This window comes from Pangasianodon hypophthalmus, chromosome 18 (assembly GCF_027358585.1).
Source record: "Pangasianodon hypophthalmus isolate fPanHyp1 chromosome 18, fPanHyp1.pri, whole genome shotgun sequence".
In the NCBI taxonomy this organism is placed as follows: Eukaryota; Metazoa; Chordata; class Actinopteri; order Siluriformes; family Pangasiidae; genus Pangasianodon; species Pangasianodon hypophthalmus.
In genome coordinates, this window is record NC_069727.1 from 20,547,408 (window position 1) to 20,566,464 (window position 19,057).

General features: G+C 41.3%; 2 protein-coding genes across 2 annotated transcripts in view; one reads left to right on the forward strand and one right to left on the reverse strand.

Moving 5' to 3' along the window:
* snd1 (staphylococcal nuclease and tudor domain containing 1) overlaps positions 1-19,057 on the forward strand; it is an 83,635-nt gene that overhangs the window by 37,948 nt on the left and 26,630 nt on the right. The window contains exon 16 of the mRNA XM_026943322.3: positions 2,502-2,605. Coding sequence (XP_026799123.3) covers positions 2,502-2,605 — 104 coding nt within the window. The remainder of the gene's footprint in view (positions 1-2,501; positions 2,606-19,057) is intronic.
* On the reverse strand, positions 11,853-18,420 carry lrrc4.1 (leucine rich repeat containing 4.1). The gene has a single exon (XM_026943324.3). The coding sequence runs from the start codon at positions 16,065-16,067 to the stop codon at positions 13,458-13,460; it is 2,610 nt and encodes an 869-aa protein (XP_026799125.1). The 5' UTR covers positions 16,068-18,420; the 3' UTR covers positions 11,853-13,457.

The following is a 19,057-nucleotide window of genomic DNA, read 5'->3' on the forward strand; positions in this document are numbered from 1 at the left end:
CTCTTTTGTTTAATACCTAGAAAAAGTTCATTCAATTTACCTGAAATAATATGCTAAAGTCGGGGATCCATTCAATCAGTTTACCTTATATATGATTAAGACTAAATTTAAACATGAAGACAACGTGGAAGGACATTGCAACTTGGAACATAATATGGCAATCAAATTTTCACACAGTTTTTCATGATTCTGCTAGTGAGTCAACATAACTGGGCATGTCAAAATAGTGCAAATTTTTAAACCCGTCTTTTTGTCAGTATCTTTCTATAATTTATCTATAATTTTGTCTATCTTGAATTCTATTGGTTGGTCAAACCTCAGATTTTGACACAAATTCAATGAAATATAGTGGTTTAAGCACAAACTATGACTAGCATTTGTTTCTACTGAAGTGGCATCTATAAGCCCCTAATATCACTCACTTTTGCACTGTTTTTTGCCATTTTGAGGACCCCATAAGGGGAAAAAACTGGCCTTCTGTGGTGAATTCTCAGCGTTTTTCAGGGGTAAATACTTAACTTTGGTTTTAGGTCACAAGCAACAACAACAAAAAAAGAATGAACAAAATCTGAGACATGCAGCAACAACCTCACCTGAATTGACAGTGAACGATCTGAATGGTACAACTGAGCAAATTCTGGACAAACAGATAAGCTGGTCAATTCTATTAGAGGTTTGCCACAAGTAGTTGGATTCAGCTCAAGAAAGTGTGGAGCAGTCTGGAAGAAGGCTTGTGAGCATTCGAACTTCTGTCCTTTCAGGAGCAGGGACTACTACATCATAATCACTTGCCACCTGACATGCTTTAGAGTGGTTTGTGTGAACGCACGTGTTTGGGCTCAGCCGTCAGTGAATGGCTCTGAATACTGGCCTGAGACCAAAGTACTCCATTGATAGTGTCCAGTTGAGCTCCAAGCTGGACTAAAATGTCTGTCTCAACATAGATAGAATGTGTCAGTTGGGGAACCACACTCATGTGCAGGTATTCTTTCTTCACTATTCTTAGGAAGAGTGCAGTGCACTTAAGAAGACTTTGTGGAACTCCCTCAGATAGCAGCCGCAGGCTTTTGGGCACAAACAATGAGTGCAAATATTGGCTAAGGACAAACAGATTCAGGCTTATTGTGGATTTCTCAGACCAGAGTGCAAGCAGCACATCTGCAATGGCTGTCCATTCACATAGAAATGTCTGTGACTGAGGGACTGTGCAAGGGTGTACTGGATTCAGTGAGAGCGCAGAGAAAAGAGACCTGGCTGTGGTTTGCCAAGGTCAGTGAATCGCATGTTGTGACATGTGGACAATGTCTGATTTGTCTGAAGCTGCCAAGACGGAGTCTGCCAATAAAAGATCAGAGTCTGCCAAGTGCAAACCTACAGTAGTGAGACTTTAGGGTGTTGAATTAATAGTCATGAGTTTGCAAGTATTGTAGCCACTAGCCTGACTGCTAATCGGTTTGGGACTCTCATTTGTCTGTGCTTGTAGTCGATCAGTGGTGCCAATCAAGTATGCCTTGACCAGTAAATAGCTTTTCTGTTTTTCATTTCAATGGTGGTTCATGGAATTTGTATTCTAGCTAAGAATTCTGTGTGATGGGAACTGGGTCTTGAGTGTAACTGGTCATTGTGAGTTTACACGACTCTAAAGGTGTTTCCAAGATGTGTTATGTTCCCATAGAAAGCAAAGGCCTCGGGTGAGTGCAAGAACGATAACAAGTCAAGATTGCGGGTTGGTTGGATGGTAGTAGTTATGATGGGTGTGAGTAGGACAGGAGTTAAGAGTATGGTTGTAGCTTTTATTTCCAATACACAAACAAGAAGACTGGCATTTACAGACAGTAAGAACAACAGGACAAAAGGGAAACTAGTCGCACCTAGGAGAGAGAACGTGGACGGTATAAACTTAACAAAATAAGACTACACTAGGCTGTAGTTAAAGTAGCTAACCTGCCAAAACATTAAATGAAAACTAGCTAACTACTCTATACTAACAAAAAATACAAGAGGTGGCACCCACCCTCTAACCTATTGTGTCTAGACATTCAAAAGCACTTAGCTGTTCTCAAACCAAGGAAGCTAGTATAAGGGTGGAAGGGAAAACAAAGCAACACACAAACAACAGTTGGTGCTAGTCACAACGGGGAGCTAGACACAGGGCAGACAAATACAAAACAAATGTTAACATTCAAGCAGGTTGACAATGAAAAAAAAAAAGCTAATAAGCAGCAAAGCTAGCAAACAATCTGGCTAAAAAAAAAAAAAAAGAAGCAGCAGCAGCTCATAAATAGTTTATCCATAGTTAAAAGAAATGAAAATTCATTAAAGATTAATAGCAGGTAATTGACCAATTTTCTCCAGAAAGCCAGGACAGTTTGATTTTCAGGCATGTGTGTCATAAGCTTTATAGAATTCTTGCATCTTCAGCTGTCTTAAGCTGCCAAACCTTTCCTTTCCCTGGCTATTTCTGTCATCTGATCTCTGTTCCTTGTCTGTGTTGGGTACAGGTATTGAGTGCCCACGAGGGTCCCGAAACATGCCAGGTGGTACACCTGAGCCATTCAGTGAGGAAGCTACACTCTTCACCAAGGAGCTTGTGCTGCAGAGAGAGGTAAGATCCCTCACTTGTATTCTTCTCTCCAACAACATGCTTGGTTCGGGCTCTTGGTACCAATTCAATCTCTGACCAGTATGTAAGTCCTGACCTACTTAATATAAGTCCTAATATGGTCCTACTTAAATTGTTGCGGTTTAGATTTTTGATTTTTGATTTTTTTTTTTTTTTATTAGTGTAAGGTCTTGACTCTCCCATGCTTTGTGCAGCTTTGATTCAGCGTTGTTGTGTGGTACCCTCTCACCGTACGTGTGGTGTTGTGCCTGCTCCTTCTCCCAGGCTTCACTCAGATGACTATGACCAGAGATGCTGTCAAAATTAATAAAAAAAAAATAATAATAAAAAAAAAACACACAGTTCAGCAGGAATGTCTTTTTCCAAATTTTCCTGTAGGGTCCAAGTGAGGTGCTTGTGCTCTCATGCATGCACAAACAGGCAGGCTTTACCTTAAGCCATTCCAGGCAATGTTAGTGGTATATTCATCTGAGTTGTGTGAACAAGCTTGATGCTGTAGTAAGGGGTAATGAGGTGAGCTTTTTATATGGGGTTGACTCAAATTGGTCCTGTGTATTGTGCGCTGGACTCTGCATCCTGCACATTTGTTAGAGAAAACAAACAGGAGAGAGTGAGAGAGATGCAGTGACACTGTGCAGGGAATTAGTCCAAACAAGCTGAGCAATGTGTATCCAGAAAATGGTAAAATCCAGGTTAACTAATGACTCGTATTACAAGGAGACGTTTGGTCTTGACTTTGGCCCTCATGTAAATATTTTGTTCAGTTATTCTCCAGGTAAATGACTGTTCTTGTTTTAAAGTCTTTCTTTTAGAAGATTCTTTTCAGAATTTTCCCTTAAGACCCACTCAAACTAAGAAATGCTGATTGATGCTGTTAAGAAACGCTCCATGTTTTCTCAGGACCCAGTAGCAAAGCTGGATCTGGTAAAGGTGATTTTAATGTGTTTTAGTGTATTGTATCCAACATTTTTTTCCAGCGTTTCTAGAATGCATCATATTTCTACAGCACTACTGCTGCAGGCTGCTTAAAAAATAATGCTGCCACAAGCCCAAATACACAGCACTCATGGACCACTTTCTTTCATCTGCAGTCAAAGTTCAGACAGGCTCAGATCGAGTGTTTTATTCAGTACCCAGGTGTGTTGGCTGTGTTCTCACCTGCACCAGAGTTTGATTATATATATATATATATACATACACTAAACACTGCACATATTAAACAGAAGTGTGTGTGTGTGTACATCTTTTTTTTGACCATCAATCCACACACGGTAAACCATAATGACAGAGCAAAAACAAGTTCTTAGAACTTTTCTGCTATTTTATTAAAAATCACAAACTGAGCTCGCTCATGTAGGTAAGTATTCAGACCCTTTATTCAGTACTCTGTAGAAGCAGCTCTGGCAGCAGTTACAGCTTCAGTCTTCACTGCGTAAGTCTCAACAAGCTCTACACACCTGGATTTGGGCAGTTTCTCCCATTCTTCCTGGCAGATCCTCTCCAGCTCAATCAGACTGAATGGGAGGCGTCTGTGTATGAGATGTTTCATGGCAGGGGTATCAAACTCAGATCCAGTGTTGTCTTGGCTGTATGCTTTGGATTGTTGTGATGAAAACTGATCCTTGGCCCCAGTCTGAGGTTGTGTACACTCTGGAGCAGGGTTTTTTCAAGCACTTGTCTGTATTTGGCTGCATTCATCCTTCCATCAATTCTGACCAGTCTCCTTGGCCCTGCCACTGAGAAGCTCCCCCATAGCTTGGTGCTGCCACCACTATGCTTCACTGTAAGGATGTCAGTAGTCAGTTGATGAGCAGTACCTGGTTTCGCCAGATGTAGCACTCGGAGGTCAGTCTGGCTACTGAGATTGCCTGGATGCCCGGCTCTAAGAAGAGTCCTGGTGGTTCTTCCATTTCGCAGTGCACAGAGGAACGTTTAAAGCTTTAGCAATAGTTTATACCTTTGCCCAGATCTGTGTCTCAACACAGTTTAATTGTGGATCCGTGGACTTGCACTGTGAATTGTGAGACCTTATGCACAGGTGTGTGCCTTTCTAAATTAAGATTTTGTACGAGGATCTTAAACCAGTTCATATGACAAATACATGTGGCAAAAAATAGAGGAAATTAGGGAGGTGGCAAATGCTACATACTACACAATACCAATACAACAGCCAACACACATTATATTTTGCGTTGTTACACAACAATGTTATAACCGTTAAAAGGGCTTTTCAGTAGCTTTCAAATGACATGAAAATCAGGCATTTTAGCCGACTTTGGAGCTCCATTTCCTGTTAAAATGGCGCCTCAGACACTGCTACAGAGCTCATTATGTTTCAGTCCATCACTTTCCCCATGTCAGAGACTTTGTTTAAACAATGAAATTTTAGGGAGAAATTATAAATTAATTTTTTTCTTTTTAAGAATATGGTGAACCTGTAGTAAATTTTGTTTACAGTATTAAACTTCTGTTCATATATATATATATATATATATATATATATATATATATATATATATATATATTTTTTTTTTTAGCTTATTTTATTCACTTTTATACAGACTAAAATGCACATTGTTTTGCATTGTTTATGATTCAGAAATAAAGGAGTGTTTTCTGTCATACATCTTTAAATAATATTTAAATTTGTGAGGCCAGTATTGTGAATTAAATTGAATAGAAAATTGAATCGTGACTGGAGTGTATCATTTACACCCCTAATAAATATGTATATAAATAGGGTCACCGTTACTCCTGGACTAGAGGGTGACTAGAGCCTCTTTTCCACTACAGACCTGCTTTATTTCAGCTGTTGCATCATGCCATTTTCCTTCTGTGCTGGCAACTACACAAAGTAAAGTAATGTGTCAGTAATGGCATTCCAGGTTTGTTTAAAAAAAAGTGTCAGTTGGTAAAATAGATGTGAAAACTATGCTGGTGTACCTGTTAAAATAATGTTTTGACAATGGCATAGAAATCTTATCCTGCAAGTTGCTGGAAATGGTAGTGTTTATTCAGCCATGGTCTTAAATGAAATGTCATTTTGATATCCTATGTAGATTTAATAACTTGTTCCACTGCAACCATTTGACAGATTCAAACAAAAAAGTGCAGTGGAAGTGTTAAGTGTGGACTGTGAGCTGAGTCTTGTGCTCTGTGGTCAAGTCTGTTGCAGATCATCGCAGAACATTGACAGTGCTACATGATTGTGTTAATCACAGTGAGCCAGTGATTGAATTTATGTCCACAGTCCACATTTTACTTCAGTTTTTACTTTTTACAGATTCAGTTTATCATCATTATTATTATTATGATTAATATGATTAGATGCCTTTACACTTGCTTGCATATAGTATATATGTTTTAAATACATTTACTACCGTACCTCTACAATTTTCCTCGGAAATCAGTCAGTCTGTCTGTCTATTAGAGATGTAACAACGGACAAAATTCGAATTTTTATGCAATTGTGATATGGTGTTGTCTCTCTATGATACATTTTTGATGCAGAAAAACTCCAGTTAGTGTGCCGTTAGCTCGTGAAAAGCAGCATGATTAGGAGAAGCGTTTTTTTTTTTTTTTTTTTTTTTTTTTTTTTTTTTTTTCCTCCACCATAGTCTCTCTTGATTCGAGATGTAGAGGAAGTTTGTTCAGTGTGTTCCTCTGCAGTTCTTGGGTAATAATGAAGAAGAGCACGACTTGCTTGTGTGTTGCTAAGTGACTGGACAGCAAGAAATAGCATGAAAGCAGGGATGAGTTAGAACAGGAGGGAGGAAGGGAGAGAGAGTGGCTCTTGGCTCACCACTGTTTGAAACAGTCATTCTTCCCCGCCACTCCTGTTTTCTTTTCTCTCTTTCTCTTTGTCTGTTGCTGACCTTTTGTGTGGGTGACATTTTATGCCGTGTTAAAGCTGAGGGCTCAAGAAATCATTTTTGAGCAGAAAGTTATTATGTCTATGCTGAGCTGCTGCAGTCAGTCGGGTTGTGACAATCCCAACATTTTCAATAGCAAGACCAGTTGTAGTATTGCTCTTTTTAATGCCGACACCACCTTCTGGCCGCTCGTCATAGCCTCTCCCCGGCTGAAGCAAAAGAAGCACACTCCTTGTCATTTTATACGTTGACTGCCAAAGCGAACTCTGAGCAACTTTAATGCTTCTAATCTCAGTAGCTCTTATGCATTTTTGTTGCTGATTGCATGATTTTTCTCTCAAAATCTATTTCACGTGTGACACGTGGTCAGTTCGGGGGCCCTGAGTGACCTCCACTTTCACCCACCCTGAAGACTCTGTGTGTATGTTCCATAAAACAGCTCATACGTTTAAAGTGTTTTGTATTTAACACCTACCAACATTTTATCCTGCCCCATCAGAATTGTGTGTGCATGTGTGTGTGTTGATCTGTGTTTGCATGTGTAGACTATATAGATTATCACTGGCAATCATTCTGGGGTTAATGTGGCTCTCCCAGCAGGTGTTTTTTTTTTCCCCCCATCATTTTCTCTATTGGATTCATATTCATCTATATGCTGCTGTAGCACACAGGGTTAGGGACAGAAGGTTTTTTTTTTTTGTTGTTGTTTTTTTGGTAATCTAGAGCAACCTTTTTCTGGGAGCAAGTAATCCCATGCTGGTTTAGGCTAACGCCGTGGCTGACCTCTGCTGGCAGTGAGGACAGTGATGTGCCCAGAGAGATGCATCTAATCTCTGTGCGCTCTCCCATCCAAAGCCTCCCACTGTGACACTAAAGAAAGGACAAGCAGGGCTGAAAGAACTCACTATTCCCATAGTGCTCAGCTGTGAAGAGAGAAAGAGAATGAGTGTAACAATACTCTGTTAGTGTAATTCTGCCCAGTCCTTAGCCAGCTGATTGTGATTTTTACAGTCAGATGTGTTTGTGTGCTGTATTTTTTTGAAATAGTGTTGCTGTAGCTCTGGGAAGACAGAAAGCATGTGAACCCAGGCTATGCCCGTTAGATTTATGCCTACCTTTCACAGTGTCTCTCTCTCTCTCACACACACACACACACACACACACACACACAGACTGCATAGAAGCACTATTCCAGTTCTCCGTGGAACATTCCTGCAGTATTGCAGGCTGGGACAAATATCAGATGAATATGTACTGTAATGCAGCATGATTGAAGGACGTACCAAGAGATATGAAGAGTACTGTTAAAATGCCTGTTTTGTTGGTTAAATCAGCAGCTCTTACAAACCTTACACAATAAATGTTCTTATAAAATAAATGCTCTTCCTTTGCCTGACAGTAGATGGTCCAGTCTGCACTTTCGGGCCACCGGTTGTGAGAGGAAAAAACACGTCAGTCTGACAAACCTATCTGGCCAACTAAATAGCTATTAATAGTCCGGCCCATTAGCTGTAATGAGCCGCCTCCCCTTCATGGGGGGTTGTGGATGGAGTTATTTGAAATGCTGGAGCATCATTAAGTTTGTGAAAACCACAATGTGGGCTGGTCCAGGTCAGGGGGTTATTGAAATAGAATCAGCAGTGGGCTAACCCATGTACAGTGAGGTAATGAGATAACAGAAACTTAGAAGCATACAGTTCAACATGAGATTTCATCATGGACAAACACAGTAAAAAGAAAAGAAATGATAGTGCCTAAGAGAGAAAAAAGCAGAAAAACACTGAGGCAGATGCAGGTAGCTTTGTAAAGCTAGTAAACGTGTGTGTGTGTGTGTGTGTGTGTGTGTGTGTGTGTGAAAGAGGGAAATACATTTATTATTGTTTTGAGGTTAGGCCTGTACTTTATTCATGGAGTATTTAATTGTTGTGGAAACCTGTAATTTACATTTACTCTTTTGTTTGAGGCTTTTATGCCTAATGCCTTAAGCACTGAGCTACCACTGCCCCAAACAGATCATTTAAGGAAGCATCTATTAGCCTGCTTTGCCATTTGGGTGTCTGATGTTTCCCGTGTTTAATTAGTTGTCTGCTGCTGGTGCTAAAGGTAGCAGAGGCTTGTGGAGGCCACAGTTAAAGTCCATTTCAGACCTGTTATTAATGTTGGGTTCAATTAAAGCATGTAACAGTGAATCTTCAACCTCTGGCCTGGTGTGCAGGAATATCTTTCAGTAGGCTGCCAACTCAAAATGTGATGTCTTTTTTTTTGTGTAACATAGAGAGTCTGTGAAAGGGCTTTTTCACACCTCTGTGGAAGTGTAAGAGGTGTTCAAGGACTCATCTTAATGCCATGGCTTTGGAATGTTCAGCAAGCACGTATGGGTGTCATGGTCGTGTGTGTGTGTGTGTGTGTGTGTGTGTGTGTGTGTGTGTGTGTGTGTGTGTGTGTAAAACATGAGGTGCATATGGGAGAAAAGTAACTCGAAACGCCAGTGCATTCTCCATCTTGATTGGTCAGAAGTTGATTACTTTTCGACACATTGCGTGGTCTGTTCTTTAGCACTCTCATTTGTCCAGTGTTGTATATGAGTAACTGGAGCAGAATAATGAAAATGGCAACCCATGGTCAATGTCTGTTGCCTTTGGCCACATGTATTTGGAGGCTGTTTGATCCAATACCAGCACTAATGTTGCAGTCTTCCCTCTTCTAATGTGAAAAACGTGCATTCACAAAATCTGTTTTGTTTTAAGTTTGGAAATGTATAATTAAGAAATAAAGCATTAGAAATGGCTAGGTTTACATGCACATCAAATTCCGTGTAAGGTCTGTATTCGGGTTGCCAGCCGTATTATAGTTGAGCAGTTGGATTGTGGCATTTGCATGACACGATGTAAATTAGAATATCGCCAAATTCTGATAAATATCGGAATATTAATGTGCATGTAAACGTAGTCAATGTCATAATAGTGATATTGCATCTGACATTCTGTCTCTTTTCTCTGTCTGTCTAAGCCCTTCCTTCCCCCTTCTGCTGTACTCTAATCTATTTCTACCATAGCCACATAGCCCCTTACCTCATCACTTCCTAATCATGAATGTGACACACACAGGAGAAAAACAGCATGAATGTCTGCCAAACATAAGCATGTGAGCAAGGAACTCTGTCCCTTTCTATAATGTTACACTGCCATAATCTGTGCAGCTTTCACTTAAAAGCACACTGGTGTTTATGCCAGACAGTTCCTGCTGGCCTTGAAGGGCAGCGCACAGGAGCTGGTTTGTGATAAAGTGGTAGCCACAGCACTGAGGTGCAAACTGAGCAGAAACTGAGTTTAGCTAATATTAGACAAGTGTATAGCTAACATCAGTTAACCATATACACTCACTGAGCACTTTATTAGGAACACCTGTACACCTACTCGTTCATGCAATTATCTACTCAGCCAATCATGTGGCAGCAGTGCAGTGCATAAAATCATGCAGATACAGACAGCAGCTTCAGAATCAGAATGGGGGAAAAATGTGATCTCGGTGATTTTAACCGTCGCATGGTTGTTGGTGTCAGACGGACTGGTCTGAGTATTTCCATAACTCCTGATCTCCTGGAATTTTAACACACAACAGAGTTTGAACAGAATGATGCAATAAAGAAAAAACATCCAGTGAGTGGCAGTTTTGACGGAGAATGGCCAGACTGGTTTGAGCTGACAGGAAGGCTACAGTAACTCAGACAACCACTCTATACATTTATGGTGAGCAGAAAAGCATCTCAGAATGCATAATAGAAGAGAAGACCATGTAGGGTTCCACTTGTATCAGCCAAGAACAGAAGGCTGATGCTGCAGTGGGCACGGGCTCACCAACACAGGACAGCTGAAGACTGGAGAAACGTAGCCTGGTCTGATGAATCTGGATTTCTGCTGAGGAACACTGATGACAGGGTCAGAATTTGGCACCAACAGTATGAATCCATGGACCCAACCTGCCTTCAACAGTCCAGGCTGGTGGAGGTGGTGTGATTGTTTTCTTAGCAGACTTTGGGCCTGTTAATGCCAATCAATCATCACCTGAATGCCACAGTGTGTTTGAGTATTGTTGCTGACAATGTGCATCACTTCATGGCCACAATTTACCATTTTCTAATGGCTTATCATTCCAGCATGATGATGCTCCATGTCACAACGCAAAAGTCGTCTCAAACTGGTTTCATGAACGTATCGATGAGTTCAGTGATCTTCAGGGACCTTCCCAGTCTCCGGATCTGAATCCAGTAGAACCCCTTTGGGACGCGGTGGAACGAGAGACTCGCAGCATGAAAGTGCAGCTGAAAAATCTGCAGGAATTGCGTGATGCGATCATCTCATCATGGAGCAGAATAGAGCAAAGTCAGGCCCTACCCGGTGTTAGTGTGGTGTTCCTAATAAAGTGCTCTGTGAGTGTATATAAAAAACACTTTTCTATACCATTACCATTTCATAGTCATGAGATTATCTATATGGCTTTTTTACATTTATATTTCTAGAACTGCAACTTAGGACTGATTAATCTATTGATTATTTTTACGATTAATTGAGTACTTGTTTTTTTTTTTAAGTACTGACAATATTTAAAAAATATCTCTTTGCAGCGTTTTAATCAGCTAACACTACTACAGAACTCTTCACTAGGTTTAAATAAACTAGCTGCATAAACTAACTGCAGTACAACATTACTGACCTTTATCAGATAATCTGGGTTTTTTCTGTGTTTGCGAAAACCAAATGAGACACTGAAACTAACGCAAAGTGACTGTGTTCAATGCATTTTTATGGTTCAGCACACTTTTTTTCTTTTTTTTTTTTTCCTTTTTTGCAGCTGTACGTCTTCCCTGCATTTCAGGCCCTGATTTGTTTTAATTCCCATCAGAAGTATTCAGAATACAGGCAAAATAAATCTCTGCTGCTTGTGTCATTAACTGAAACGACCTGAAGCTAAATTAATTTTGCTTGCCCTGTGTGAATGCGAGATGAATCATCTTGGTAACGTAGACCTTGATGTGAATATCATGAATCTGGAACACAGATTTTATAACAGAGTTCCCAATAGATGTAGTCTGTACCCTTTAATGGCGAGACTGACATAGAGACAAATCACAGGCTTGGTCAGGGTATCAAGCAGGATGTGAATGGAATAAACTTTTCTCCTTTCTGCGTCTTAACTAAAACAGACGAGCAGCAACTGTTTGTCTGGTGGTTACCTTAAACCCCCATATATATGCACACTAGTTTCTATCTTAGACAAATGATATATGAGAAGACTAACTGACTTCCATCACAAATCATGGGAAAATTTAGACATCATAAAAAAAAAAGCTGCATAGTAAAGGGGAAAAATATTTTTTATTGCATTTACGACATTTGGCACAGTACAAATTCATGGTGCTTACAAGATAAATCTGTAAAGATCAACTTAGGTCTTTTTTCTCTTAAAGAAAATCTTATCAATATAAATAATTTCAATACTTTTTCTTTTGTTTTACTGCATTCTCTATAGTATAGTTTAGAAATTGCACAGAATGTCCTTTGAAAACAATACCCTCATTTCTTAAATTCAGGGTGGCATTTTAAACAACTCCTCTTTAAATAGACGTTACAAGGTAGAAAATAGTTTTTAACAAGTGTTCATTGTATGTAATCTGCGTCTCTATCACCAGCCCGTGGTCGTGCACGTGTTTGTGTGGGTGGGGTGTCCTGGGAAAATCCTTCTTCATATGGTGAAATTTTGACAGTTTTAAAACATGAAGTTCTGAAACCTACAGCTTTTCCTGACCTGATGTTTGTGTTTCTTTTGCGCTTATTTGCATTTACAATTCCACTCTGATTTCCCTGAAATATATCCAAAAACTAATTATCTAAAAGCAAGTGTCATGTATTAATTTTGCTTAAATTAAATGTAATATGTAGTAAATGAGAGCTACAAAATGTGAATATGACAATGAATACTAGGTCTATCTACATAGCAGTTTTTATTCATAACCTACTGAGAGGCTTAGTCCAGCCCATTCAGTAGCATTCAGTGTTTAATAATAATATTCTGTATTTTACCTAAGAATGGAAAATAACATTTTAAACTATTTTAGAGTCCTCAGTAACTCACCTCTATATTATCTCATTTGAAATGATCTTAATCTGATTTAATAATATTATCCTGAGCAGACAAGCTATAGCAAGCACCTTACCTACCTCTACACTTGGAGTAGTGACACTTTTTATCAAAATATCAAATTTTCTGATGAGAATTGAGTAAATATTCTCATATTTAGTCATCATCCACATCAGTATCTCTCTCATCACTTGGGGCAAACATCATTCAGGATAGGAATAGGATTTAAATACGAGCCTCATCATCACCTTACCATCAACTCATCACTGCCTGTTTGTATATCGGTGGGAACAGAATCATTGATTGTCTAAATTTCCATTTTCTCATTAGGTAATTTAAAGTTTTTACCTCAGATGAAGAAGTGCTTTTTTTCTGGTGTCATGGCCCAGATGTGTTGCAGACAATTTGACAGCTCTGTTTATGAACTGAATAGGCATGAGTCTGTTTGGTTATGGAACGTAACTGTCCAACAATTTGATCAAAAATCTGACATTCACTTTGTGAGGAAATCACACTTAGCTAGGATTGATTGATTGTGTTTATTAAACTGATCTCTGCAGGCTCATAGCCAAGGCAATGTTAGAAAGTACAGAAAAATATTTCCACATATTTTTATACATATGTTATGGGCAGAAAAGCTCAATTTTGGTCAATTTTCTTTATTTTTGTCTGTTTGCCAACACTCCACGGGTTTTCCCAGACACACACACACACACACACACACACACACACACACACACACACTTTCTCTCTAAAAGAACCCACCCCGTATGTGTGTGTGTGTATGTGTGTTTTCTGAGGGGGTGCGTTCTTTTAGACGAGGACTAGATTTGAGTCTCTTGTACTTTCTCCTTGTTGTGTGTTTTTATGATGAAAGGCTCAGGCATAGTGCTGATACTGGGTAAAGTTCGTGGAAGGGAGTTTCCAGTGCTGCAGTTTTCTGTCCATTTATTTGTATGTCCCCAAGGCTTGTATGAGTTCTGAGTGCTATATTTTATCTCATGGTGGCTGTAATCCATTTCAGGTTTTTGGGGGCTCAAGTCTTGTTTGTGACTAAAGTATTCTGCTTTGAGTGGGCTGTATTCTGTCTTAAATGCACTGTAGTCTGGTTTAAAATGACTGCAATCCATCTTCAAGGGGCTGTAGCTGATGCCAGATTTGTTAGGAATGTAATCAGATTTGGGCTTGTGCATACTGTAGTCCATTTTGGGTTTGTGAATGCTGTAATCTGATTTGAAAGGGCTGAAGTCCAGTTTGACTGCTTGAGATTTGTAGTCAGGCTTATAAGTGCTAAATCCCGGTTTGTAAGGACTCTGGTTGGTTTTTTTGTGTATGTGATAATCAGGCAGTGACTTGTGCGCGTAGTTTGTAGAAGGTTTGTGAGAACTGTAGTCCACTATTGCAAGTGTGTTGTAATCAAAGTTGGATAGGTGTTTAGTGTAGTCTTTCTTCAGAATGTCAGTAGTATCATCTGATTTGGTTTTGGAGGTGCTAAAATGAGGTTTGGGTTTGTGGATGCTGTAATCTGATTTGAGTTCAGGTGTGTGGTAGCTGTAGTCTAACTTGTGGGTGATGTAATCTAATTTCTGAATGCTGTTATGATCTCTTATCACTGGTAGTTTCAATGCCCCGTCCCCTGACATACTGGCAGCAGATGCAGGTGGTGGTAGGTCTTCTTTATCTACATTAATAATCTCTACAGTCCTTGTTGCTGATACTGTGCTCCTTTGTTGATGTCGCTTCCGCAGTTTATAGAACACAATTAGCATGACTGCTGCTAGCAGTGTTACTGCTAGAAAACAGCCAATAATGATCTTAGTAGTCTTCATCACCTCATCCAGACTGGTACTGGTGGGTTTGGACGGCTTCCCTGTTGTCACTTTTGTCGTGGGCGTGGCTGGCAGGCGGCTTGGTGGTATGTCAGTGCTTTGGAGGATGACTGTTGGCGTTGAAATGAAAACTGGTTGAAAGACTGAAGGTGAAGTAGTGGTTGTGGTGCTTTGATCTGCTTCTGTAGTGGTCCGGGATTTGGGCATGTTGAACATTGGGTTGAGAACTTCCACTGTAACTGTGGTGAAGTAGCTGAGGTTGGATGTTTTCAGTTCTGCTGCAGTCACATTTAGATAAGCTGAAGCGTTGGATTTTCCAGCTGCATTGGACACCATGCAGGTGTACATGCCTGTGTCACCCACCAGCACATTTGAGAAGTTTAAAGTCCCATCCTTAACAACGGTTATGCGTGGGTGGTTAGTTGCATGGGTCAGTATCGTACCATTTGGTAAAAACCACTGCACTGATGACATAGCTGCTGTTCGACATCGAAACTCTGCTACTCGATCAGCTGAAATATTGAGGTCTCTTGGAGCATCAGAAATGAAGGGTGCAGAACACTGCATTGCATCTGTGTCTCCTTGGTCCACATCCACCAGCTGACGGCCTCTCATGTGTGCTGGTGAATGGCATCTGCCACAGCAGGTTGAGTTTGTACGGATGTACTGATGCAGCCACCGTGCTAACCACAGTGAGTCACAGTCGCAGTTCCAGGGATTATGATGAAGGTGCAGTTCCATCAGGTACCTCAGTGGGGAAAAGAGGTCATAGGGTAGAGAAGTCAGGTTGTTATGGGCTAGGTTTAGGTCTACCAGTGATGACAGGTCATCAAATGCATTACGTTCAATTATTCTTATGTTAGAGTTCATGATCCATAGCTTTTTCAGTGAAGTCAGTCCTCTGAAGTAGCTGGGCTTGATCACAGGGAAAAAGTTCTCAGAGATCTCCAGCTCCTCTAGCACTAGCAGTGAGTTCAAGTAGGGAATCTCCCCTTTGATGTTGCACATACCCAAGTTGAGGTACTTGAGGTTGACCAGACCTTCAAAGGCCCCATCAGAAATGTACTCAAGCTTTCGCAGCTCACCCAGGTCCAGTCTCATGAGAGAGGGCACACGATTGAAGGCATAAGATGGGATGCTTTCAATGGGGTTGTTTCTGAGCCACAGTTCCCTCAGCTTAGACAGATATTCAAAGGCCCCACTAGGCACCACAGTCAGCCGGTTATCAAAGAGCTCCAGGGTGTTCAGACTGGTCAGCCCATTGAAAGCTCCCACTTCGATCTGTCTGATGGCATTGCGTCCTAACTGGAGCACCTCCAGGTGATGGAGATGGCGAAAAGAGTCAGCCTGCACTGCCTCAATGGCATTCTCCATTAGATTGAGGTGTCTTGTGTTGGTGGGAATGCCGGGGGGCACATGAGTGAGGCCACGGCGGGTACACACCACCTTGCTGAGCTGGTTACTGCAGGAGCAGATAGGGGGGCAACCCTGAGTCCCCAGTGCACCCACCACCTCCTCCACATGCGCTTGCACCATGAGAAAGATGACAAAGAGCAGGGCAGCTTTCCTGACTCGATGTGCAGCTACACGCTCCAGGACACTCATGTTGTGGCACACTCATATTTCAACATGGTCTTGGGGAGGGGAGGGAGCAAGATTGGGGAGGATGGTGGTAAAAAGGGAATAATGGGAGGGATTTGTCTCCAGTTAAGAGAGCTAGCCCTACCCAGGGTTAAGCAAAACTCTGACTCTGTTTGCCATTTACTGTACTGGGGGTGGGGTAATTTTCAATGACAGGTGTATGAGAGCAAAAGGGATGGGTTCGGTGGGCAGAAGCCAAGCATTAATAAATTAGAAGGAAATAACAGACTGTATGTGTAAAAAGGGTTGGAAAGACCAGAAACCTACCTCGTTGAATTTACAGGTCCATTTTTTGATCACATAGGTGCATATTTTTACTCCTGTATCCAAAGGCAAATCCTTTTTGGGGCTTTTTTGGTAGAAAACACAAGATGAACAACAAAATGATTACTAATAAATCCACAGAGGAGTATATGAAGCAATAGAGCTTCAGGCTCACAGAGCTTTAGGCTAGGATAACATTCCAGTTTTGCTCAGACGCATGCGCCTTTGCTTGTTGACGCTCTGTCCGCAGATGGTTGTCCTTGGAAATTGTCGTTTGATGCCACCACTAAATACCTATTCTAAATCTCCATGGAGAATGCCTGCATGCACTAAACCAAGGGAGAGGGGGAAAAGGGGAGGGGGTGGTAAGAGGAAGAAGCATGAAAATTCCACCGTCTTTTCAAAAGCTCTCCTCTCCTTTTGTTTAGCCTCCAGTTTTTTCCACTTATTTTTTCCTGTTGCTGATGTTCTCCTGTCACTGCTTGTCCATTTGCCTGTGTGGAGCCCAGTTAAAAAGGCTGACACACGCACTGCAGTCATTAGTTTTTTCTTTTTTTTCTTTTTTTTTTTTTTCCCTTCTTTTTTTTTTTTTTTCTCCCCCTGATGTAGCTCTACACTCGCATATGGCGGCAGCTGCACCCTTCTTCACATGCTCTCACTGCAGTCCGTCGAATTCTTCAATAAAGGTTGGACAGAAGGTACCAGTTTGGAGGTAGCAGTAACAGTAAAAGAATCCGTTAAGGCTTGTTCACTGCAGAAAACTGTCACTTGCGTTCAAGCATGCTCTCTCGTTCCCTTGAATGAGAGAGAGGAGCGTGAGAGAGACCTTCTCCTCCCCTGCTATGACGCTGCATTGATCTGGAAAGTATCTGTATTGTATGGAGCTGAGATGAGTGTCCTTAGCTGAGAGCAGTTTTGGAGAGCTCAGCCCCGTGTTGGCTGCCCAGGCGCCTGGCTCGAGCTGCTGGAGGATTGTTCTGGCAAGGAAAAAGTGCATCCCCACGGCAACAGCATTCTCATTCTCTCTGAAAGTCTCTCCCTCCCTCCTGCTCGCTCTCTCTCTCTCTCTCTCTCTCTCTCTCTCTCTCTCCTGCTGCTGTTTCTGGCTCAATCTTTGTTCCGCTGCATTGTAGCAAGCAGATGAGACACAGGCTTGTGCTCTCACTCCCCCTTTTGTCCTTCAGTGGAAGTGCAAATGTACTGCTGACACATTTTGCTTCAAGCAGTGCATTGATTTGATGCAGTTTTTTGTGCATTAACATCCACTCTCACCCCTTCTCTTTATCTCACCCGCTCTCACCCTCTTGCACGCTCTTGTTCACTTTCTGGGCTCTTGGGATTCTTTATAAGTAGTACAGATTTGCTCTCTAAAAATTCTTGTTCTGGTGGCTTCGTGACTGCATAACGCTATTTTGCAGCTGCAGACTGGCTGGGGATGGACTGCAGTGAGGTAAAGCAGCTTGCCCTGATTTTACAGATACACACAGTCCAGCTGATGAAAGACTTCGGTCCCGCACACTGTAGCCCCCAAAAATACTTATGGAGCAGGCACAGGGTGATACCATTTCCTTACACTGGGTATGTAATGCTGGATCAGCTGAGAGACTGGGAGAGGGCTGTGCAAGGCTGGAGCATTTGCCTGTCTCTATCATATCTCTCCTATCTCTGTGTGTGTCTCTCTTCTTCCTCTCTCTCCCTTTTCTCTCTATCTTAATAGCTTTGAAACAGTTGCTCAGAGCACAAATGTAATGTAATGATGCAGTGCACGTTTGTAAATAGCACGGCCTTCGGGCCAGGGAGGGGGGGAGTGAGTAATTGCTTTCTGGAGCTTTACATTTTGCATATATGATTTTTTTTTTTTAATGCCAGGGCCTTCAATTTTCTCTTTAAAGGGACAGTCTGGCTACAGGTTTTCATTCTAACCAAGCAGGTCTGACGTTCGATTCCACTTGTTTAATTAGTCCATCTTGATCTGTAGTCAGCTCAGTGTATGTGTGTGTCTGATGTAAGAAAACAATCGCACAGAGTTTGTCTGCAACTACCGCAATATTGTTTGTGCTCACTATAGTCCAGTCAACCCAGTTTGTCATAATGTGGCTTGTCAGTTAATCCATAGTGGAGGTGCAGTGCATGAGCCTCAGTGGAATCCGCTAAATCAGACCTGTTTACCAAATAAAAGAAAAGCAAAGTGAGTCTCCTATCTACCTATCTCCCATCTCCTATCTGCATTCATATCCGTTTAGAACACAGATGTCTGTTCAATCCAAATAATATATTCATGTTCAGTTACATCCCTACATCCATAACATATGCCCTCCAATTCTACAGTGGAAAAGACAATGGGATTTAGGGTCTTTAAGCTTCCTTTGTGCTTCTGCCTCTGGTCCTCACTGTCTTTTTTTCCTTTTTCTTTTTTTTTCCCCCCTCAGTGTTTTTTAGTATATGCTTAATATTTGCCCAGGCTGTTTGTATTGTGAGCAATAGGAGATCTGAAGTGAGTCTGGGTATCAGAACTCCTCTGTGCTGGCACTGTGCTAATGGCTATCCTAGCTATCTGTTAATGACCTTCATTATGTCCAGCTCTATTTGTCTTTGAGGCACAAGCTAGATTATGAAACTGCAGCCATGTACCTTAAAATCGACCTAACTGGTGTTCCACTTTGCCCAATGACAGCGGTGGCATGAGTTGC